The sequence below is a fragment of the Ammospiza caudacuta genome, chromosome 34, assembly GCF_027887145.1.
Source record: "Ammospiza caudacuta isolate bAmmCau1 chromosome 34, bAmmCau1.pri, whole genome shotgun sequence".
NCBI classification, from domain to species: Eukaryota; Metazoa; Chordata; class Aves; order Passeriformes; family Passerellidae; genus Ammospiza; species Ammospiza caudacuta.
In genome coordinates, this window is record NC_080626.1 from 2,903,100 (window position 1) to 2,927,689 (window position 24,590).

The 24,590-nt window shown below is 51.2% G+C and overlaps 1 protein-coding gene across 1 annotated transcript; it reads left to right on the top strand.

The window, feature by feature from the left end:
• The first annotated feature begins 816 nt into the window (after positions 1 to 816).
• RASIP1 (Ras interacting protein 1) lies at positions 817 to 24,422 on the top strand. Its single transcript, XM_058822693.1, is given in 17 exon segments — positions 817 to 883; positions 2,295 to 2,431; positions 4,018 to 4,357; positions 4,359 to 4,393; positions 4,556 to 4,579; positions 5,131 to 5,154; positions 7,646 to 7,980; positions 9,748 to 10,115; positions 11,119 to 11,774; positions 12,154 to 12,349; positions 13,836 to 13,873; positions 15,163 to 15,314; positions 17,904 to 18,013; positions 19,199 to 19,439; positions 21,346 to 21,518; positions 22,565 to 22,712; positions 23,997 to 24,422. Coding segments are annotated over 16 exon segments (3,135 nt in total). The 5' UTR covers positions 817 to 883; positions 2,295 to 2,297; the 3' UTR covers positions 24,158 to 24,422.
• Positions 24,423 to 24,590: the final 168 nt, after the last annotated feature.

Sequence of the window (24,590 nt, forward strand, 5' to 3'; positions counted from 1 at the left end):
TGGGGGGACATAGACGGGTCTGGGGTCCCTTTGGGTAGGGCCCCCCCCCCCCCCCCATTTTGTGATGCTCGGGGCTCCCCTTGGGTGGGTCTGGGGTCACCGTGAGGAGTCCATGATGGGTCTGGGGTCTCTGTTGTGGGTCTGGGGTCCCCTGGGTGGGTCTGGGGTCACCGTGAGGGGTCCATGATGGGTCTGGGGTCCCTCTGGGTGGGTCTGGGCCTCCCTTGGGTGGGTCTGGGATCACCCTGGGGGGTCCGTGAAGGGTCTGGGGTCCCTCTGGGGGGTCCATGAAGGGTCTGGGGTCCCTCTGAGGGGTCTGGGGTCCCTCTGAAGGCTCTGGGGTCCCTTTAGGTGGGTCTGGGGTCTCTGGGGGGGTCCATGATGGGTCTGGGGTCCCTCTGTGTGGGTCTGGAGCCCCTCTAGGGGACATAGATGGGTCTGGGGTCCCTCTGGGGGGACATAGACGGGTCTGGGGTCCCTTTGGGTAGGCCCCCCCCCCCCCCCCCCCCATTTTGTGATGCTCGGGGCTCCCCTTGGGTGGGTCTGGGGTCACCGTGAGGGGTTCATGATGGGTCTGGGGTCCCCTGGGTGGGTCTGGGGTCCCTTTGGGTGGGTCTGGGGTCCCTTTGGGTGGGTCTGGGGTCCCTTTATGTGCTCCCCCCCCCCCCATTTTGGGTCGTTCCTGGCTCCCTTTCCCCTCCCCCCCCCCCCCCCGTCCGTGCCCCTCCCCCCCCGCCCTTCCCGCCCCCCCCCCCCCCCGATTTCCTGGCCCGGCTCGGCCCTTCCTGCCCCCCCCCCCCCCGGGAAACCGGACCGGGCCAAATCTCCGGGAATTCGGGAATCGTTCGGGATCGTTCGGGAGCTCGGCACCGCCGGCACCGCGGTGAGCGGGGAAATGGGGAAAAATGGGGGGAAAAAGGGTCCTGAGGGGGGAAAAATGGGGGTTTTGGGGAGGAAAAGGGTGGGAAAAGGGAGGAAATGGGTGGGGAAAGGGGGAAAAGGGGGAGGTGAAGGGTGAGAAAAGGGAATTTAGAGGGTCCTGAGGGGAAGAAAAGTTTTTTTTGGGGCAAAAAGGGTCCTGAGGGGGAAAAACCGGGGTTTTTTGAGGGGAAAAGGGAGGAAATGGGTGGGAAAAGGGGGATTTGGTGGGAAAAGGGTCCTGAGGGGCGAATAATGGGGAAAAATGGGTCCTGAGGGGGAAAAACCGGGGGTTTTTGAGGGGAAAAGGGTGGAAATGGGTGGGAAAAGGGGGATTTGGTGGGAAAAGGGGGGCAAAAGGGTCCTGAGGGGCGAATAATGGGGAAAAAGGGTCCTGAGGGGGAAAAAAACGGGGTTTTTTGAGGGGAAAAGGGAGGAAATGGGTGGGAAAAGGGGAAAAAGAGGAAAAAAAGGGGGGGGGGAAAGGGGGGTTAGAGGGTCCTGAGAGGGAAAAATGGAGTTTTTGAGGGGAAAAGGGTGGGAAGATGGGTCCTGAGAGGGAAAAAAGGGGAGTTTTGAGGGGAAAAGGGGGCTTGGGAGAATAAAGGGTGGGAAAAGAGAGAAAAAGAGGGGGAAAGGGCAATAAAGAGGGGGAAAAGAGGGGAAAAAGTGTGGGAAAAGGGGGCTTGGGGGGGATAAAGGGTGGGGAAAGGTGGGAAAAAGGAGGGTTAGAGGGCCCTGAGTGGAAAAAAAGGGGGTTTTGGGGGAGAAATGGTGGGGAAAAGGTGGGAAAAAGGAGAAGAAGGGGGATAAGGGGTGGGAAAAGGGGATTTTGGGAGGAAAAAGAGGGTTGAAGGGTCCTGAGCGATCCTGAGAGGAAAAAAAGGTGGTTTTGAGGGAAAAAGCGGGAAAAAAGGGGAGGAACAGGTGGGAAAAGGTGTTTTGGGCAGAAAAAGGAGGGTTGGAGGGTTCCAGGTGGAGCCTGAGGGGGAAAATAAATGAGTTTTTGGGGAAAAAGGGTGGAAAAGAGGCAAAAAGGGGAGGAAAACGTAGAAAAAGGGTGGGAAAGTGTGGGAAAGTGTGGGAAAGTGTGGTAAAAGGGGTTTTGGGCAGAAAAAGGAGGGGTGGGGGTCCCAGGTAGAGGCTGAGGGATCCAGAGGTGAAAAAAAAAAAGAGTTTTGGGGAAAAAGGGGTGGGAAAAGGGGACTTTGATGAGTCCTGGAGGGAAAAAAAGCCTGGAAAAAAGATGGTAAAAAATTGGTAAAAATTGTGATTTGTTGGTTTGGGCCGCGGGGTGTGGGGAGGTGCCCCAAAATGCTGTTTTTTCCCCATTCTTTCCCCTTTTTTTTCCCCCATTTTGCCCCCCTTTATCGCAGACGATGCTCCCCGAGGAGCGCAAGGAGGGCTCGCCCCGCTTCGGGAAGCTCCATTTCCCCGTGGGGCTCTGGATCAACTCCCCCAAAAAGCGCCTGGCCAAGATGAGCCGGCGCTGGCCCAGCGCTGGCTCCGTCCGGTGAGACCCCAAAATCCCATTTTCCCCTCTTTAATCCCATTTTTCCCCTCTTTAATCCCATTTTCCCCTCTTTAATCCCATTTTCCCCTCTTTAATCCCATTTTCCCCTCTTTAATCCCATTTTTCCCCTCTTTAATCCCATTTTCCCCTCTTTAATCCCATTTTCCCCCTCTCTAATCCCATTTTCCCCTCTTTAATCCCATTTTCCCCTCTTTAATCCCATTTTCCCCTCTTTAATCCCATTTTCCCCCTCTTTAATCCCATTTTTCCCCTGTTTAATCCCATTTCCCCCTATTTTTCCCTCTGTAATCCCATTTTCCCCTACTTTTCCCTCTTTAATCCCTTTTCCCCGCCCATTTTTCCCCTCTTTAATCCCATTTTCCCCTATTTTTCCCTCTTTAATCCCATTTTCCCGCCCATTTTTCCCCATTTAATCCCATTTTCCCACCCATTTTCCCCCTCTTTAATCCCATTTCCCCCCATATTCCCCCCCTTTAATTCAATTTTCACCACCAATCCCATTTCCCCCTGTGTTTTTCCCATTTTATTCCCCTTTTAAACCCATTTCCCTCCATTTTCCCCCTTTAAACCCCATTTTTTTCCCTGATTTTCCCCATTTTAACCCCATTTCTCCCCATTTTTCCCACCCAGCTCCACCTCCTCGGACACCCCCAGCCGCGCCAGCGACCCCTCGGACCCCCACCCCATTTCCTTCCCCCAAATCCTATTTCCCCCTCCCCAAAATCCCATTTCCCCCCATTTTAACCCCATTTTAGCCCCATTTTTTCCCTGATTTTCCCCATTTTAACCCCATTTCTCCCAATTTTTTTGCGCCCAGCTCCACCTCCTCAGACACCCCGAGCCGTGCCAGCGACCCCTCGGACCCCCGCCCCATTTCCCCCCCCTTCAATCCCATTTTCCCCATTTACCCCATTTAACCCCATTTCCCCCTCCCCAAAATCCCATTTCCCCCCATTTTACCCCCATTTTAACCCCGTTTTCCCCATTTTAACCCCATTTCTCCCCATTTTTCCCCCCCAGCTCCACCTCCTCGGACACCCCCAGCCGCGCCAGCGACCCCTCGGACCCCCGCCCCATTTCCAGTCCCCTTTAAACCCATTTCTCCCCCATTTCCCCCCTTTTAGCCCCATTTTTTCCCTGATTTTCCCCATTTTAACCCCATTTCTCCCAATTTTTTGCCCCCAGCTCCACCTCCTCAGACACCCCCAGCCGTGCCAGCGACCCCTCGGACCCCCGCCCCATTTCCAGTCCCCTTTAAACCCATTTTCCCCATTTCCCCCATTTAACCCCATTTCCCCCTCCCCAAAATCCCATTTCCCCCCTTTTAACCCCGTTTAAACCCTGTTTTTTCCCCATTTTAACCCCATTTCTCCCCATTTTTCCCCCCCAGCTCCACCTCCTCGGACACCCCCAGCCGCGCCAGCGACCCCTCGGACCCCCGCCCCATTTCCTTCCCCCAAATCCCATTTCCCCCTCCCCAAAATCCCATTTCCCCCCTTTTAACCCCATTTAAACCCCATTTTTTCCCCATTTTAACCCCATTTCTCCCCATTTTTCTCCCCCAGCTCCACCTCCTCGGACACCCCCAGCCGTGCCAGCGACCCCTCGGACCCCCGCCCCATTTCCAGCTCCGCCGCGCCCCCTCCCAAAGCGAAGCCGCCCCGGCACAAGCGCCTGTCCCACCTGTTCCACCGCGCCACCAGCGCCAGCAGCGTGACCAGCGCCGGCCACCCGCACTCGCGCTGGGCCAGCGAGAAGAAGCTCAGCGACCTCCGCGACGCCCCCTCGGCCCTTTTGGGGTCTGGGGTCTCGCCGAGCCCCCCGTGCATCCTCAAGATCTTCGGCGGCGCCATCTCCAGGGGCGCCAACTACAAGAGCGTGCTGGCCACGCCGCGCTGCAGCGCCCCGCGCGCTCGTCCGCGAGGCGCTCGAGCGATACGGGTGCGTTGGCTTTGGTTAATTAGCCCTTCGTTTAAAACCCCAAACGGCGTTCGGAATAGCGACTATTTCAGTTGGATAGTTTGGGAAATGTGTTTATTGATAATACGATTTGGTTCCGATAATGGCGCGTGAGCAAATGATAACCGCGGGTGCGGAGTGCAGATCTCTGGACCCTTGCCACGTCATGTACGTTATGTTTTTTTTTGCCTAATTAGCCCTTCATTAAAACCCCAAATGGTGTTTGGGATAGCAGGAATTTTAATTGGATAGTTTGGGAAATGTGTTTATCGATAATACGATTTGGTTCCGATAATAGCACATAAGCAAATGATAACCGTGGGTGCGGAGCGCAGGGCTCTGGACTCTTGCCACGTCATGTACGTTATGTTTTTTTTGCCTAATTAGCCCTTCGTTAAAACCCCAAACGGCGTTCGGAATAGCAACTATTTCAGTTGGATAGTTTGGGAAATGTGTTTATTGATAATACGATTTGGTTCTGATAATAGCGCGGGAGCAAATGATAACCGTGGGTGCGGAGTGCAGGGCTCTGGACTCTTGCCACGTCATGTACGTTATGTTTTTTTTTTTTGCCTAATTAGCCCTTCATTAAAACCCCAAACGATGTTTGGAATAGCGACTATTTCAGTTGGATAGTTTGGGAAATGTGTTTATTGATAATACGATTTGGTTCCGATAATGGCGCGTGAGCAAATGATAACCGCGGGTGCGGAGTGCAGATCTCTGGACCCTTGCCACGTCATGTACGTTATGGTTTTTTTTTGCCTAATTAGCCCTTCATTAAAACCCCAAATGGTGTTTGGGATAGCAGGGATTTTAATTGGATGGTTTGGGAAATGTATTTATTGATAACATGATTTGGTTCCGATAATGGGGCATGAGCAAAAGATAACCACGGGGTGCGGAGCGCAGGGCTCTGGACCCTTGTCCAATCATCCCATAATTAAAAAAAAAACCCAAACAATATTTTAGGTGGCAGCAATTTTAATTGGATAATTTAGAAAAAATATATATATGATATGAATATACCATATATATATATGACAATATAATTTGATTAAAAATAAGGGATAATTTGGTTCTGATAATAGCGCAATACCACGGGGTACAGAGTGCAGGGTTCTGGACTCTTGCCACCTGTTGTGTTCGCCCAATTATCCCTTCATAAAAAAAACCAAACAATATTTGAAATAGCAGGAATTTTAATTGGATAGATTAGAAAAAATATATATATTATATAAATATATCATATATATGTGACAATATAATTTGATTAAAAATAAACAATACTGCAGGATATGGAGTGCAGGGTTGTTCACCCTTGCCACCTGTTGTGTTTGCCCAATTATCCCTTCATAAAAAAAACCCCAAATGATATTTGAGATAGCAGGAATTTTAATTGAATATATATATATAAATATTATATTTATATATTTATATATTTATATATTTATATATATAAATACATATAAAAATATATATTCACCCTTGCCACCTCATGTATGTTATGATTGCCCAATTATCCCATCATAAAAAACCCCAAACAATTTTAGGTAGCAGCAATTTTAATTGCTTAGAAAATATATATATTGACAATATAATTGGATTAAAAATAAGGATAACAATTTTAATTGAATAGTTTAGGAAATATATATATTGACAATATGATTTGGTTCCAATAATAGCGCGTGAGCAAATGATAACCGTGGGTGCGGAGTGCAGGGCTCTGCACCCCATCATAAAAAAACCCCAAAAAATATTTTAGGTAGCAGCAATTTTAATTTAATAGTTTAGAAAATATGTATATATTGACAATATAAATGTATTAAAATAAGGGATAATTTGGTTCCAATAATAGCGCATAAGCAAAATATACGCTTGGGGTGCTGTTACTGTATCAATATTTAATGGATACAGTTTCGACTTTATGGATGATACAATGATACAATGATTTGTAACGATACAATGTTTCAATTCCACCTGTTTGCTGCAGGTTGAACCCCGAGGATTTCGGGGCAATTCTCAATATTGATTTTAATTTAAAAATTTTTCAATGTTATCAGCACCAATCATTTCCCGCAGGCTGAACCCCGAGGAGTTCGGGCAATATCGATTACTGTTTCAATGTTATCAGCACCAATCGATTACTGTTTCAATGTTATCATGTTATCAGCACCAATTGATTACTGTTTCAATGTTATCAGCACCAATCGATTACTGTTTCAATGTTATCAGCACCAATACATTTCCTGCAGGCTGAACCTCGAGGATTTTGGGGCAATTCTCAATATTGATTTTAATTTAAACATTTTTCAATGTTATCAGCACCAATAATTTCCTGCAGGTTGAACCCCGAGGATTTCGGGGCAATTCTCAATATTGATTTTAATTTAAACATTTTTCAATGTTATCAGCACCAATCATTTCCCGCAGGTTGAACCCCGAGGAGTTCGGGCAATATCGATTACTGTTTCAATTTTATCAGCACCAATCCTTTCCCGATTCTCAATATTGATTTTAATTTAAACATTTTTCAATGTTATCAGCACCAATCATTTCCCGCAGGCTGAACCCCAAGGAGTTCGAGCAATATCGATTACTGTTTCAATTTTATCAGCACCAATCGATTACTGTTTCAATGTTATCAGCACCAATCGATTACTGTTTCAATGTTATCAGCACCAATCGATTACTGTTTCAATGTTATCAGCACCAATACATTTCCTGCAGGCTGAACCTCGAGGATTTTGGGGCAATTCTCAATATTGATTTTAATTTAAACATTTTTCAATGTTATCAGCACCAATCATTTCCCGCAGGTTGAACCCCGAGGATTTTGGGGCAATTCTCAATATTGATTTTAATTTAAACATTTTTCAATGTTATCAGCACCAATCATTTCCCGCAGGCTGAACCCCAAGGAGTTCGAGCAATATCGATTACTGTTTCAATTTTATCAGCACCAATACATTTCCTGCAGGCTGAACCCCGAGGATTTCGGGATTTCGGGCAATATCGATTACTGTTTCAATGTTATCAGCACCAATCCATTACTGTTTCGGTGTTATCAGCACCAATCCTGTCCCGCAGGCTGAACCCCGAGGATTTCGGGGCAATATTGATTATTGTTTCATTTTTATCAGCACCCATCCTTTCCCGCAGGCTGAACCCCGAGGATTTCGGGGCAATATTGATTATTGTTTCATTTTTATCAGCACCCATCCTTTCCCGCAGGCTGAACCCCGAGGAGTTCGGGGCAATATTGATTATTGTTTCATTTTTATCAGCACCAATCCTGTCCCGCAGGCTGAACCCCGAGGAGTTCGGGCACTTCGCGCTCTGTGACGTGGTGGGCCGGCCGGGCGGGCCGGGGGGCGCCTGGCAGGGCGAGCACCTGCGCGAGGTGGGCGACGCGGAGCGGCCGCTGCTGCTGCAGGAGCTCTGGAAGCCCAAGGCCGGCTGGTCCCGGAGGTTCGAGATCCGCCGCAGGCAGGACCTGGACCGGGACCGGGAACGCGACCTGGACCGGGACGGCAACGGCGACGGCGGCGACGGCGGCGACGGGAGCGGTGAGGGGCGTGTGACGCTTTAATTGCAATTTTACCTCGGGTTTTGCCCGTTTTTTTTTTTTTTCTCTAATTTTTTCCCCAGTTTTCACCAATTTTTTCAACGCTTAATCCCATTTTCCCCTGTTTTCCCCCATTTTTCCCCTGTCTTTCCTCAGTTTTTCCCCCTTAATCCTGTTTTCCCCCGGTTTTCCCTCATTTTTCTCTCTTTTCCCCCCAATTTTCCCCCCGTTTTTTCCCCATTTTTTCACCCTTAATCCAATTTTCCCACCATTTTTCCCCAAATTTTCCCCCCCAATTTTTCCCCGATATTTTCCCCAACTTCCCCCCCCGTTCCCCCCATTTCCCCCCCCCCCCCAATTTTTCCCCCATTATCCCCTCATTTTTTCCCGCATTTTCCCCCACATTTTCCCCAAGTTTCCCCCCAAATTTCCCCCCTCATTTTCCTCCCAATTTTCTCCCCATTCCCCCCCCAATTTTTCCCCATTTTCCCCCTAATTCCCCCTCCATTTTCCCCCATTTCCCCCCAAAATTTCCCCCAATTTTTCCCGATTTCCCCCCCAAATTTCCCCACATTTTCCCCCGTTTTCCCCTCCTTTCCCCCCCATTTCCCCCCCAATATTCCCCAATTTTCCCCCCTAAATTTCCCCCATTTTCCCCTCCGTTTTCCCTCATTTTTCTCTCTTTTCCCCATTTTTCCACCCGTTTTTCCCCATTTTCTTCCCCATTTTCCCCCCCAATTTTCCCACCTTTTCCCCAAATTCTTCCCCATTTCCCCCCCCAATTTTCCCCCCAATTTCCCCCAATTCCCTTCCCCCCATTTCCCCCAATTTCCCCCAAATCCCCCTCAATTTTCCCCCCTCATTTTCCCCCAATTTTCTCCCCATTCCCCTCCCCAATTTTTCCCCATTTTCCCCCTAATTCCCCCTCCATTTTCCCCCATTTCCCCCCAAAATTTCCCCCAATTTTTCCCGATTCCCCCCCAAATTTCCCCCCGTTTTCCCCTCCTTTCCCCCCCATTTTCCCCCCAATATTCCCCAATTTTCCCCCCAATCTTTCCCCAATTTTTTCCCATTTTCCCCATTTTTCCCACCACATTTTCCTTCCCATTCCCATGGTGTCCCCAAGCCCCCTCCCCACAATTTCCCCCTCCATTTTCCCCCATTTCCCCCCAAAATTTCCCCCAATTTTTCCCGATTTCCCCCCCAAATTTCCCCACATTTCCCCCCGTTTTCCCCTCCTTTTCCCCCCAATATTCCCCAATTTTCCCCCCTAAATTTCCCCCATTTTCCCCTCCATTTCCCCCCCATTTATTCCCCAATATTCCCCATTTTTCCCCCAATTTTCCCCATTTTCCCCTTCATTTCTCCCCCAATTTTCCCCCCAATCTTTCCCCATTTTTCCCATTTTTCCCACCACATTTTCCTTCCCATTCCCACGGTGTCCCCAAGCCCCCTCCCCACATTTTTCCCCCTCCTCACATTCCCAGGGGCTGCCCCCCAAGCCCCCTCCCCACATTCCCAGGGCTGCCCCCCAAGCCCCCTCCCCACATTCCCAGGGTGTCCCCCAAGCCCCCTCCCCACAATTCCCCCCTCCCCACATTCCCATGGCTGCCCCCCAAGCCCCCTCCCCACAATTCCCCCCTCCCCACATTCCCAGGGCTGCCCCCCAAGCCCCCTCCCCACATTTTTCCCCCTCCTCACATTCCCAGGGGCTGCCCCCCAAGCCCCCTCCCCGCTAACCTTTCCCCGTTCCCCCCCGTTTCCGCAGCGCTGCCGCCCCCCTCCCGCCGCCTGCACCGCAACCGCTCCCGCGCGGCCTCGGGGGGTCCCGCGCCCCCCGCCCGCGACCCCCGGGCTGGCGGGGACGCCCCCGGCCCGTCCATGCGGCGCAGCATCAGCGACATGAACCTGAGCACGCGGCGGCGCCAGCGCAAGGCCCTGAGCGTGGCCGGGGGCGGGGACAGCGCGGGCTCCGCCCCCCCGGGACCCCCGCCCGCCCCCGGGACCCCCGCCCCGAATGGGGATGGGGATGGGGACGGGGACGGGGGTCCCAGCCTGGAGCTGCTGGCGCAGTGTCTGATCCAGCCCCCCCGGGACCGCCCCTATTTCCTGCTGCTCAGGGGCTACGGCAAGGAGGTGAGAGAAAAACCCCGGGAATTTACCCCAAAGTGTCGTCCTGGACCCTCGCAGTGAGCCCCCAAAGCCAGTGAAGTTACCCCAAAACAAAACCCCAGAAATTCACCCCAAAATTACCCACTTAACCCTAACCCCAAACTCACCTCTTCTGCCCCAACCCCCCCTTTTTACCCCAAATCCCCCTTTTTACCCCAAATCCCCTTTTTTACCCCAAATCCCCCTTTTTATCCCAAATCCCCTTTTTTATCCCAAATCCCCTTTTTTACCCCAAATCCCCCTTTTTACCCCAAATCCCCCTTTTTACCCCAAATCCCCTTTTTACCCCAAATCCCCCTTTTTACCCCAAATCCCCCTTTTTACCCCAAATCCCCCTTTATATCCCAAATCCCCCTTTTTATCCCAAATCCCCTTTTTTACCCCAAATCCCCCTTTTTACCCCAAATCCCCCTTTTTACCCCAAATCCCCCTTTTTCATCCCATTTTTCCCCCCAAACCCCCTTTTTAACTCCAAAAACCCCATTTTTCACCCAAACCCCCATTTCCACCCATTTCTCACCCATTTCCCACCCCAAATCCCCCTCTTTTACCCCAAACCCCCTTTTTAACCCTGTTTTTTTTACCCCAAATCCCCATTTTTCACCCAAACCCCCATTTTCACCCATTTTTCACCCAAACCCCCATTTTCACCCATTTTTCACCCAAACCCCCATTTCCACCCATTTTTTCACCCATTTCCCAGCCCAAATCCCCCTCTTTTACCCCAAACCCCCTTTATAACCCTGTTTTTTTTTACCCCAAACCCCCATTTTTCACCCAAACCCCCATTTCCACCCATTTTTCACCCAAACCCCCATTTCCACCCATTTCTCACCCATTTCCCACCCCAAATCCCCCTCTTTTACCCCAAACCCCCTTTTTAACCCTGGTTTTTTTACCCCAAACCCCCATTTTCACCCATTTTTCACCCATTTTTCACCCACTTCCCCCCGTTTTCCCCCCGCAGGACTTCGTCCTTTTCATCATGACCCGCCCCCAGCACATCTTCGGCCGCCTCGACCGCCGCTCTGGCCTGGGGGGGACCCCCGACACCCCCGACCCCTCCCCGGAGCCCCCCGAGCCGCCCCAAGCGCCCCCTCCCCAAAAACCCGACCCGGGCCCCTTCTCGGTGGTCGACACCTTCCTGGACGCCCCCGACCTCCTGCCCCGCCACTGCCTCGTGCAGGCCGAGCCCTCCCCGGGCGTCCCCGCCGGCTGCGACCCCTCCCCAAATCCCCGCGACCCCCCCCCAGCCACCGTGCGCCCATTTCGGGGCGCCCCCACCACGCTGAACGGGACCCCCCTGTTCCACCGCGCCCCTCTGCGCCCCGGCGACCTTTTGGGTCTGGGGGAGCACGTCCTGCTGCTCTACAAAGACCCGCGGGTTGGGGAGGGGTCCCGCCCGCCCTGGGCGCCCCCCCCCGCGCCCCCCGATGGGGATTTTGGGGGTTTTGGGGTGCGCGGGGTGCGGGAGGAGCCCGCGGGAGCGGCGGGAGGAGCTGCGGGCGGCGCTGCGGAGCCCCCGAGCCGAGCTCCGGTACCGCCCGCAGGACGAGGCGGCGCTGCTCAGGGACATCCTCAGCATGGAGCCGGGGGGCTCCGGGGGGTCCCGCGGGGGTCCCGGTGAAGATCTGGGGGGTCCTCGTGAAGATTCGGGGCTTCCCGGTGAGGATTTGGGGGATCCCAAGGGGGATTTGGGAGGTCCCAGAAAGGATTCGGGGGGTCCCGGGCAGGATTTGGGGGGTCCCAGAAAGGGTTCGGGGGGTCCCAGAAAGGATTCGAGGGGTCCCGGAGAGGGTTTGGGGGGTCCCGGAGAGGGTTTGGGGGGTCCTGGGCAGGATCTGGGGGGTCCCGATGAGGATTTTGGGGGTTCCAAGGGGGATTTGGGGGGTCCTGGGAAGGATTCGAGGGGTCCCAAGAAAGATTCTGGGGGTCATCAGGGGGATTCGGGGGGTCCCGAGGGGGATTTGAGGGGTCCCGAGGGGGATTTAGGGGGTCCCAGAGAGGGTTTAGGGGGTCCCGAGGAGGATTTGGGGGGTCCCGAGGGGGATTCGGGGGGTCCCGACGAGGATTTGGGGGCGCTGGCCCCGGCGTTCCTGCTGGGGCTGTGCCTGGAGCACGCGGCCAAGGAATTCCCGGCGGGACATTTCCCGGAGCTGCTGGGCAGAGTGGCGGGGATGCTGCGGGAGACGGTCTGGGTGAGTGACAGGGACATTTTGGGGACATTTTGGGACATTTGGGACATTTGGGGGTGAAAAGAATTGGGGTAATTTGGGGGGGAAATTGGAGTAATTTGGGGGATATTCGGGAATTCCCGGCGGGACATTTCCCGGAGCTGCTGGGCAGAGTGGTGGGGATGCTGCGGGAAACGCTCTGGGTGAGTGACACTGGGGACATTCGGGGACATTTTGGGGACATTTTGGGGACATTTTGGGGTTGAGGGAATTGGGGGGAATATGGGAGATTGACGGAACTGGGAGGGATTCTGCAGCCATAATGGGAGGGAAACTGGTCCATACTGGGCCATGCTGGTCCATACTGGTCCATACTGGTCCATACTGGTCCATGCTGGTCCATACTGGGCCATACTGGTCCATACTGGGCCATACTGGTCCATACTGGTCCATACTGGTCCATGCTGGCCCATACTGGTCCATACTGGTCCATACTGGGCCATGCTGGTCCATACTGGGCCATACTGGTCCATACTGGTCCATACTGGTCCATACTGGGCCATACTGGGCCATACTGGTCCATACTGGGCCATGCTGGTCCATACTGGTCCATACTGGTCCATACTGGTCCATACTGGGCCATACTGGTCCATACTGGTCCATGCTGGTCCATACTGGTCCATACTGGTCCATACTGGTCCATACTGGGCCATACTGGTCCATACTGGTCCATGCTGGTCCATACTGGTCCATACTGGTCCATACTGGTCCATACTGGTCCATACTGGGCCATGCTGGTCCATACTGGGCCATGCTGGTCCATACTGGTCCATACTGGTCCATACTGGGCCATACTGGGCCATACTGGTCCATACTGGGCCATGCTGGTCCATACTGGTCCATACTGGTCCATACTGGTCCATACTGGGCCATACTGGTCCATACTGGTCCATGCTGGTCCATACTGGTCCATACTGGTCCATACTGGTCCATACTGGGCCATACTGGTCCATACTGGTCCATGCTGGTCCATACTGGTCCATACTGGGCCATACTGGGCCATGCTGGTCCATACTGGTCCATACTGGGCCATACTGGTCCATACTGGTCCATACTGGTCCATACTGGGCCATACTGGGCCATACTGGGCCATACTGGTCCATACTGGTCCATGCTGGTCCATGCTGGTCCATACTGGGCCATACTGGGCCATACTGGTCCATGCTGGTCCATACTGGGCCATGCTGGTCCATGCTGGTCCATACTGGGCCATACTGGTCCATACTGGGCCATACTGGTCCATGCTGGTCCATACTGGTCCATACTGGTCCATACTGGTCCATGCTGGTCCATACTGGTCCATACTGGGCCATACTGGTCCATACTGGGCCATACTGGTCCATGCTGGTCCATGCTGGTCCATACTGGTCCATACTGGTCCATACTGGTCCATACTGGTCCATACTGGTCCATACTGGGGCACTGAGGGTCCCTCCCTCTCTCCCGGCAGGAGAAAATCAAAGAAATCGGGGACCGGCAGCCGGAGAGGTGAGAGAGACCCAAAATCACCCAAAGTCACCCCAAAACCTCCCCTGGGGACTGGGATGGGACTGGGACCAAACTGGGAGGGACCGGGATCAAACTGGGAGGGACTGGGAGCAACTGGGAGGGACTGGGACCAAACTGGGAGGGACTGGGACCAAACTGGGAGGGACTGGGACCAACTGGGAGGGACTGGGACCAAACTGGGAGGGACTGGGACCAAAATGGGAGGGACTGGGACCAAACTGGGAGGGACTGGGAGCAACTGGGAGGGACTGGGACCAACTGGGAGGGACTGGGACCAAACTGGGAGGGACCGGGACCAAACTGGGAGGGACTGGGAGCAAACTGGGAGGGACCGGGACCAAACTGGGAGGGACCGGGACCAAACTGGGAGGGACTGGGATCAACTGGGAGGGACTGGGACCAACTGGGAGGGACTGGGAGCAACTGGGAGGGACCGGGACCAAACTGGGAGGGCTCCTGGGGCTGTTTTGGGGTCAGACCAGGGGGTTTTGGGGGGATTCCGGGTGCAATTTTGAGGTCACCCCCAATTCCCTCCCGATTTTGGGGTCCCCAGTCCCAAACCCCTCCCAGTTTGGGAATCTCCCCCCAATTTTGGGATCCCCTCCCAATAATTTAGGGATCCCCCCCATTTTCAGCCCCCCCGGACGGGGACCATCCCCCCAATTCTGGACCTTTCTGGGGTCACCCTCCCAATTTTGGGGGTTTTCAAACCAAATTTTGGGGTTTTCAAACCCAATTTCGGTGTGTCCCCCCCTCATTTTCAGCCCCCCGGATGGGGACCCCCAAACCCCTCCCAATTTTGGGGTTTCCAAACCCAATTTTGGGGTTTCCAAACCCAATTTTGGGTCCCCTCTTCACCCAATTTCGGGGTCTCGCAGCCCCCCGGACGGGGACCCCCTCCCAATTCTGGACCTTTCCGGGGTCACCCTCCCAATTTTGGGGATCCCCCTCCCAATTTGGGGGTTTCTAAGCCAAATTTGGGGGTTTCCAAACCAATTTTTTGCCTCCCCTCACCCAATTTTGGGTCCCCCCTCACCCAATTTCGGGGTCTCGCAGCTCCCCGGACGGGGACCCCCCTCCCAATTCTGGACCTTCACCCTCCCAATTTTGGAATCCCCCTTCCAATTTTTGGAATCCCCCTTCCAATTTTGGGGCTCTCCCTCCCAATTTTGGGGTTTCCAAACCCAATTTTGGGGTTTCCAAACCCAATTTTGGGGTTTCCAAACCCAATTTTGGGTCCCCCCTCACCCAATTTCGGGGTCTCGCAGCCCCCCGGACGGGGACCCCCCCCCAGTTCTGGACCTTTCCGGGGTCACCTCGGACCTGCGCCCCCTGCTGGGCTGGCTGGCGAACAGCGTGGAGCTGCTCAACCTGGCGCAGGCGCACCTGGCGCACCTGGAAACGCAGCTGGACATCGAGGGTAATGGTTTATACTGGTTATACTGGGTTGTACTGGTTTGTACTCATTTATACTGGGTTATACTGGTTATACTGGGTTGTACTGGTTTGTACTCATTTATGCTGGGTTATACTGGTTATACTGGGTTGTACTGGTTTGTACTCATTTATGCTGGGTTATACTGGTTTGTACTGGTTTGTACTCATTTATACTGGGTTATACTGGTTTGTACTGGTTTGTACTCATTTATACTGGGTTATACTGGGTTATACTGGTTTGTACTGGTTGTACTGGTTTATATTGGTTTATACTGGTTATACTGGTTTGTACTGGTTTGTACTCATTTATAGTGGGTTATACTGGTTTGTACTGGTTGTACTGGTTTGTACTCATTTATACTGGGTTATACTGGGTTATACTGGTTTGTACTGGTTTGTACTCATTTATACTGGGTTATACTGGTTTGTACTCATTTATTCTGGGTTATACTGGTTTGTACCGGTTATATTGGTTTGTACTGGTCTATACTGGTTATACTGGTTTGTACTGGTTGTACTGGTTTGTACTCATTTATACTGGGTTATACTGGTTTGTACTGGTTGTACTGGTTTGTACTGGTCTATACTGGTTATACTGGTTTGTACTGGTTTGTACTCATTTATGCTGGGTTATACTGGTTTGTACTGGTTTGCACTCATTTATACTGGGTTATACTGGTTTGTACTGGTTGTACTGGTTTGTACTCATTTATGCTGGGTTATACTGGTTTGTACTGGTTTGTACTCATTTATACTGGGTTATACTGGTTTGTACTGGTTTGTACTCATTTATACTGGGTTATACTGGGTTGTACTGGTTGTACTGGTTTGTACTGGTTGTACTGGTTTGTACTCATTTATACTGGGTTATACTGGTTTTTACTGGTCTATACTGGTTTATATTGGTTTATACTGGTTATACTGGTTTGTACGGGTTGTACTGGTTTGTACTCATTTATACTGGGTTATAATGGGTTATACTGGTTTGTACTGGTCTGTACTCATTTATACTGGGTTATACTGGGTTGTACTGGTTTGTACTCATTTATGCTGGGTTATACTGGTTTGTACTGGTTGTACTGGTTTGCACTCATTTATACTGGGTTATACTGGTTTTTACTGGTCTATACTGGTTTATATTGGTTTATACTGGTTATACTGGTTTGTACGGGTTGTACTGGTTTGTACTCATTTATACTGGGTTATACTGGTTTGTACTGGTTTGTACTCATTTATTCTGGGTTATACTGGTTTGTACCGGTTATATTGGTTTGTACTGGTCTATACTGGTTATACTGGTTTGTACTGGTTGTACTGGTTTGTACTCATTTATACTGGGTTGTACTGGTTTGTACTGGTTGTACTGGTTTGTACTGGTTTGTACTCATTTATACTGGGTTATACTGGTTTGTACTGGTTATACTGGTTTGTACTGGTCTATACTGGTTATACTGGTTTGTACTGGTTTGCACTCATTTATACTGGGTTATACTGGTTTGTACTGGTTGTACTGGTTTGTACTCATTTATACTGGGTTATACTGGTTTGTACTGGTTTGTACTGGGATGCACTGGATTATACTGGGTTATACTGGTCTGTACTGGTGTGGGGCTGGTGTACAGCGTGGAGCTGCTCAGCCTGGCGCAGGCGCACCTGGGGGCGCTGGAGGCACAGCTCGACATGGAGGGTATTGTACTGGTTATACTGGTTTGTACTGGTTGTACTGGTTTGTACTCATTTATAGTGGGTTATACTGGGTTGTACTGGTTGTACTGGTTTGTACTCATTTATGCTGGGTTATACTGGTTTGTACTGGTTTGTACTCATTTATACTGGGTTGTACTGGTTTGTACTGGTTGTACTCATTTATACTGGGTTATACTGGTTTGTACTCATTTATACTGGGTTATACTGGTTTGTACTGGTTGTACTGGTTTGTACTCATTTATGCTGGGTTATACTGGTTTGTACTGGTTGTACTGGTTTGTACTCATTTATACTGGGTTATACTGGTTTGTACTGGTTGTACTGGTTTGTACTCATTTATACTGGTTTGTACTGGTTTGTACTGGTTTGTACTCATTTATACTGGGTTATACTGGTTTGTACTGCTTGTACTGGTTTGTACTCATTTATACTGGTTTGCACTGGTTTGTACTCATTTATACTGGGTTATACTGGTTTGTACTGGTCTATACTGGTTTATATTGGTTTATACTGGTTATACTGGTTTGTACTGGTTATACTGACCCCAGGTTTTGGGGTGAATCCCCAGGATTTTGGGGCTGACCCCCATTTTGTGGTGAATTCCTGGCATTTTTGGGGTGAATCCCCAGGGTTTTAGGGTCTGACCCCCATTTTGAGGTGAATTCCCGGGTTTTTGGGGCTGATCCCCATTTTGGGGTGAATTCCTGGGGTTTATCACAGGTTTAGGGTCTGACTCCCCATTTTGGGGTGAACTCCGGGGTTTTGGGGTGAATCCCCAGGATTTTGGGGTGAATTCCCGGGATTTCAGGGTTTACCCCAGATTTTGGGTCTCACCCCATTTTGGGGTAAATTCTCGCGTTTTTAGGGCCATGCCCGGAGCTTGAGAAGGACCTGGAGAGCTGTGACGAGGCCCTGGGGGTGCTGGACGAGGTGATCATGTCCACGTTCCAGCAGAGCGTCTACTACCTGACCAAGGTGAGCCCCAAAATCCACTGGGGGACCCCAAATCCGCCCCAATTCACCCCAAACCGCAAACACCCCCAGATTCACCCAAATTCACCCAAATTCACCCCAAATCCCCTCAGTAGCCCCAAATCCACTGCAAACCCCTCAGTAACCCCAAACACACCAAAATAAACCCCGAATTTACCCAAAATTTAGCCAAATGTAGCCAAATTCACCAAATTTCCAGACCCTGCACTCAGTCCTACCGGCCCTATTGGACACCAAATCCCCTCTGAACCCCCCAAATTCACCCCAAATCCCCTCTAAAGCCCCAAAATTCACCCCGAATCCCCCCCCAATTCACCCCAAATCCCCTCTAAACCCCCCAAATTCACCCCAAATCCCCTCTAAACCCCCCAAATTCACCCCAAATCTCCCCCCAATTCACCCCAAATCCCCTCTAAACCCCCCAAATTCACCCCAAATCCCCCCCAATTCACCCCAAATCCCCTCTAAACCCCCCAAATTCACCCCAAATCTCCCCCCAATTCACCCCAAATCCCCTCTAAACCCCCCAAATTCACCCCAAATCCCCCCCAATTCACCCCAAATCCCCTCTAAGCACCCCCAAATTCACCCCAAATCTCCCCCCAGTTCACCCCAAGTCCCCTCTAAACGCCCTAAATTCACCCCGAATCCCCCCCAATTCACCCCAAATCCCCTCTAAACCCCCCAAATTCACCCCAAATCCCCCCCAATTCACCCCAAATCCCCTCTAAACGCCCTAAATTCACCCCGAATCCCCCCCAATTCACCCCAAATCCCCTCTAAGCACTCCCAAATTCACCCCAAATCCCCCCCCCAATTCACCCCAAATCCCCTCTAAACGCCCTAAATTCACCCCGAATCCCCCCCAATTCACCCCAAATCCCCTCTAAGCACTCCCAAATTCACCCCAAATCCCCCCCAATTCACCCCAAATCCCCTCTAAACACCCCCAAATCCCCTCTTGACCCCTCTGAACCCCAAAATCACCAAAATTCACCCCAAATTCCAGACGCTGAACTTGGCGCTGCCGGCCCTGCCGGACACCAAATCCCCCCCAAATCCCCTCTAAACCCCCTAAAATCCCTTGAAATCCCCCTGAAATCACCCCAAATCCCCTCTTTACCCCAAAATTTACCCAAAACCACCAGAATTAACCCCAAATTTCAGACTCTATACTCCGCCCTCCCCGCCCTGCTGGACACGAACCCGTTCGTGGGCGCGGGCGAGCCGAGGGCGGGGCCGGACCTGGGCGGGGTCCCCGCGGGGCTCCGCCCCCCGCTGGCCGTGTTCCGTGCCGTGCTGGGCCTGACCCGGGAGTGCCGCCTGCACCCCGACCTGGCGTCGCAGACCTTCGGGTACCTGTTCTTCTTCTCCAACGCCTCCCTCTTCAACACCCTCATGGAGAAAGGTGAGGGAATTTGGGGTGAAATCGCGGGATTTTGGGAAAATTTGGCTGAAATTTGGGGGATTTTGGGTGAGATTTGGGGTGTTTGGGGAGGGGGTTATGTGGGATTTGGGGCGTCGCAGACCTTCGGGTACCTGTTCTTCTTCTTCTGCAACGCCTCCCTCTTCAACACCCTCATGGAGAAAGGTGAGGGAAATTGGGGTGAAATCGCGGGATTTTGGGAAAATTTGGGGGATTTTGGGTGAGATTTGGGGTATTTGGGGAGGGGGTTATGTGGGATTTGGGGCGTCGCAGACCTTCGGGTACCTGTTCTTCTTCTTCTCCAACGCCTCCCTGTTCAACACCCTCATGGAGAAAGGTGAGGGAAATTGGGGTGAAATCGCGGGATTTTGGGAAAATTTGGGGTGAGATTTGGGGTGAAATCGCGGGATTTTGGGAAAATTTGGCTGAAATTTGGGGAATTTTGGGTGAGATTTGGGGTGTTTGGGGAGGGGGTTATGTGGGATTTGGGGCGTCGCAGACCTTCGGGTACCTGTTCTTCTTCTGGAACACCTCCCTCTTCAACACCCTCATGGAGAAAGGTGAGATTTGGGGTGAAATCTGGGTTTAGAGGGGATTTGAGGGGTTTGAAATCTGAGAAAAATAGAAAAAAAAATCTGAGAAAAATCTGAAAATACATGGAAAAAAAAATCTGAAAAAATATGGAAAAAAAAATCTGGGAAGAAATGGTAAAAATCTGAAAATAATCTGAAAAAATCTGATAAAAATCTGAAACCCCCCCCCCCAAAAATAATCTGGAAAAATATGGAAAGAATATGGAAAAAATATGGGAAAAAAACCCTGAAAATGATCTGAAATAAATATGGAAAAATCTGAAAAAATCTGAAAAAAACCTGAAAAAAAATCTGAAAAAACCTGAAAAAAATATGGAAAAAATACAAAAAATATCTGAAAAAATCTGAAAAAAACCTGAAAATAATATGGAAAAAATCTGAAAAAAAAGGAAAAATCTGAAAAAAATCTGAAAAAGTCTGAAAAAAATATGAAAAAATCCGAAAACTTCTGATAAAAATCCATAGAAAAATCTGAAAAAACCTGAAAAAAATATGGAAAAAATACAAAAAATATCTGAAAAAATCTGAAAAAAACCTGAAAAAAATCTGAAAAAACCTGAAAAAAAATATGGAAAAAATCTGAAAAAAAAGGAAAAATCTGAAAAAAAAGGAAAAATCTGAAAAAAAGGAAAAATCTGAAAAAAATCTGAAAAAGTCTGAAAAAAATCTGAAAAAATCCGAAAATTTCTGATAAAAATCCATAGAAAAATGTGGGAAAAAAAAAAAAAAAAAGGAAAAAAGCTGAAAAAAAGGAAAAATCTGAAAAAAAGGAAAAATCTGAATAAAATCGGAAAAAGTCTGAAAAAATCTGAAAATTCCTGATAAAAATCCATAGAAAAATCTGGAAAAAAAAAAAAAAAAGGAAAAATCTGAAAAAAAAAGGAAAAATCTAAAAAAAAAGCTGGAAAAGTCTGAAAAAAATCTGAAAAAATCCGAAAACTTCTGATAAAAATCCATAGAAAAATCTGGAAAAAAAAAAAAAAAGGAAAAAAGCTGAAAAAAAGGAAAAATCTGAATAAAAGGAAAAATCTGAAAAAAATCTGAAAAAGTCTGAAAAAATCTGAAAATTTCTGATAAAAATCCATAGAAAAATCTGAAAAAGAAAATGGAAAAAATCTGAAAAAATATGGAAAAATCAGAAAAATAAAAAATTGGAAAAAAAAAAAAACCTGAAAAAAATCTGAAAAAAAATTAAAAAAAAAAAAAAAAATAAAAAAGGAAAAAAATCTGAAAAAAATTTGATAAAAAATCTGAAAAAACCCCGAAATAACCCCAAATGTTTGTGTGCCCCCCAGGCAGCGCGGGGCCGTTCTTCCAGTGGTGGGTCGGGGTCCGGCTGAGAACCAACCTGGACCTGGTGCTGGACGGGCTGGGGGCGCTGGGGCTGGGGGACATCGCCGGGGACTTCTTCAGGAAACTGTCGGCCACCGCCAACCTGCTGTGCACACCCAGGGGCTGTCTGGAACAGGTGAGCACACCTGGGCACACCTGGGCACACCTGGGGCATCACAAACACACCTGAGATGTCACAGACACACCTGGGCACACCTGGGCACACCTGAGGGCATCATAGACACACCTGAGATGTCACAGACACACCTGGGCACACCTGGGCACACCTGGGGCATCATGAACACACCTGAGATGTCACAGACACACCTGGGCACACCTGGGAAACACCTGGGGCATCACAAACACACCTGAGATGTCACAGACACACCTGGGCACACCTGGGAAACACCTGGACACACCTGGACACACCTGAGCACACCTGGGCACACCTGGGCACACCTGGGGCATCACAAACACACCTGAGATATCACAGACACACCTGGGCACACCTGGGAAACACCTGGGGCATCACAAACACACCTGAGATGTCACAGACACACCTGGGCACACCTGGGAAACACCTGTGACACACCTGGACACACCTGAGCACACCTGGGCACACCTGAGGGCATCATAGACACACCTGAGATGTCACAGACACACCTGGGCACACCTGGGAAACACCTGGGGCATCACAAACACACCAGAGATGTCACAGACACACCTGGGCACACCTGGGCACAGCTGAGGACACACCTGGGTACACCTGAGGGCATCATAGACACACCTGGGACACACCTGGGGCACACCTGGGCACACCTGTGACACGCCTGGGCACACCTGAGCACACCTGGGCACAGCTGAGGACACACCTGGGTACACCTGAGGGCATCATAGACACACCTGAGCACACCTGGGGCACACCTGGGCACACCTGGCATATCACAGACACACCTGGGCACACCCGAGTACACCTGGGCACACGTGAGGACACACCCGGGTACACCTGAGGACATCACAGACACACCTAGGGCACACCTGAGCACACCTGGCATATCACAGACACACCTGGGCACACCTGGGCACACCTGTGACACACCCGGGCACAACTTGGGCGTACCTAGGAGACACCCGAGCCCATCTGAGGTCACACCTGCTCACACCTGTCCCCGTGTCCCCCAGGCCACCTGGGCGCGGCTCCGGGCCGAGTTCCCGGCGCTCTCACCTGCGCAGCTGCACCACGTCCTGCGGCACTACCGGCTGGGGCGGGGCCGGGCGGCGCCTCCCGCCTGGAGCCCCTCACCTGAGGAGAGCACGGCGGCCAGCACAGGTGAGCGGCACACCCGGGTCACACCTGGGTCACACCTGTCACACCCGGGTCACACCTGGGTCACACCTGTGTCACACCCGGGTCACTCCCGGGTCACACCTGGGTCACACCTGTGTCACACCTGTCACACCTGGGTCACACCTGTGTCACACCTGGGTCACACCTGGGTCACACCTGGGTCACTCCCGGGTCACACCTGGGTCACACCTGGGTCACACCTGGGTCACACCTGTCACACCTGGGTCACACCTGTCACACCTGTCACACCTGGGTCACACCTGTCACACCTGGGTCACACCTGGGTCACACCTGGGTCACACCCGTGTCACAGCTGTGTCACACCTCAGTCACACCTGGGTCACACCTGGGTCACACCTAGGTCACATCTGGGTCACACCGGGGTCACACCTGGGTCACATCTGGGTCACACCTGGGTCACACCCGGGTCACACCCAGGTCACACCTGTGTCACACCCGGTTCACACCTGTGTCACACCTGGGTCACACCTGTCTCACACCTGTCACACCCGGGTCACACCTGTGTCACACCTGGGTCACACCTGGGTCACAGCTGTGTCACACCTGGGTCACACCTGTGTCACACCTGGGTCACACCTGTCTCACACCTGGGTCACACCTGTCTCACACCTGTCACACCCGAGTCACACCTGTGTGACCCCTCCTGCCCCCCCTTGTGTCCCCGTGTCCCTGCTGTCCCCTCCAGGTGAGTTCCAGCTGCGGTTTTGGGGGGATTTTGCTGCTTTTGGCCGGTTTTGGTGTTTTTGCAGTGATGTTGATTTTTGGGGGGGTTGAGCGGTGATTTTGACGGTTTTTAGGCCGATTTTGGGGTGATTTTGATGTTTTTTGTGTACCCCCAGGTGACATCTTTGGGCTGATTTTTGGGCTGTTTTTGGGCTGATTTGGGGGGCTGATTTTGGTGGTTTTTTGGGGTAATTTTGGGCGGATTTTGGTGGGTTTTAGGGGTGTTTTTTGCGTTAATTTTGCTGTTTTTTGGTCCCCTCCAGGTGACATCTTTGGGGGCTGATTTTGGGCTGATTTTGGTGGTTTTTTTGGGTTAATTTTGCCGTTTTTTGGTCCCCCCAAGCGACATCTTCGAGAGCTTCTCGGGGTGATTTTGGGGGCTGATTTTGGGGCTGATTTTGGTGTTTTTTGGGTTAATTTTGCTGGTTTTTGGTCCCCTCCAGGTGACATCTTTGGGGGCTGATTTTGGGCTGATTTTGGTGGTTTTTTTGGGTTAATTTTGCCGGTTTTTGGTCCCCCCAGGCGACATCTTCGAGAGCTTCTCGGACCACCCCCCGCTCCTGCTGCCCACCCGGGGGTTCCGCCTGCGCCCGGGGCTCCCGCTGGGCCCGGGGGGGCTCCTGAGACCCCTCCTCAAAATCCGCCGGCGGCTCTGGGAGCTCGAGGGGGGCGACGACCCCTGAGACCCCCAAAAATCCCCCCAAAAATAACCCAAAATCCCCAAAAATAACCCCCAAAAATACCCCAAAAATAATCCCCAAAATAACCTAAAATAACCCAAACCCTCCTGCGCCCCCTCCTCAAAATCCGCCGGCGGCTCTGGGAGCTTGAGGGGGGCGACGACCCCTGAGACCCCTCCCCAAACAACCCAAAATCCCCCCAATTTTTACCCAAAATCCCACCCCCCCAATGGTGGGGAGGGGTCTCCGTGTGTGACCCCCTCCCCAAATTAAAGTGTGACAGTAAAATCGGTGTGAGGGTCTGGGGAGGGGTCCTGGGGGGATTTGGGGGAAATTTGGGGAGATTTTGGGGAAATTTGAGGGATTTTAGGGGGTCCTGGGTGGGATTTTGGGGAAATTTGGGGAGATTTTGGGGAAATTTGAGGGATTTTAGGGG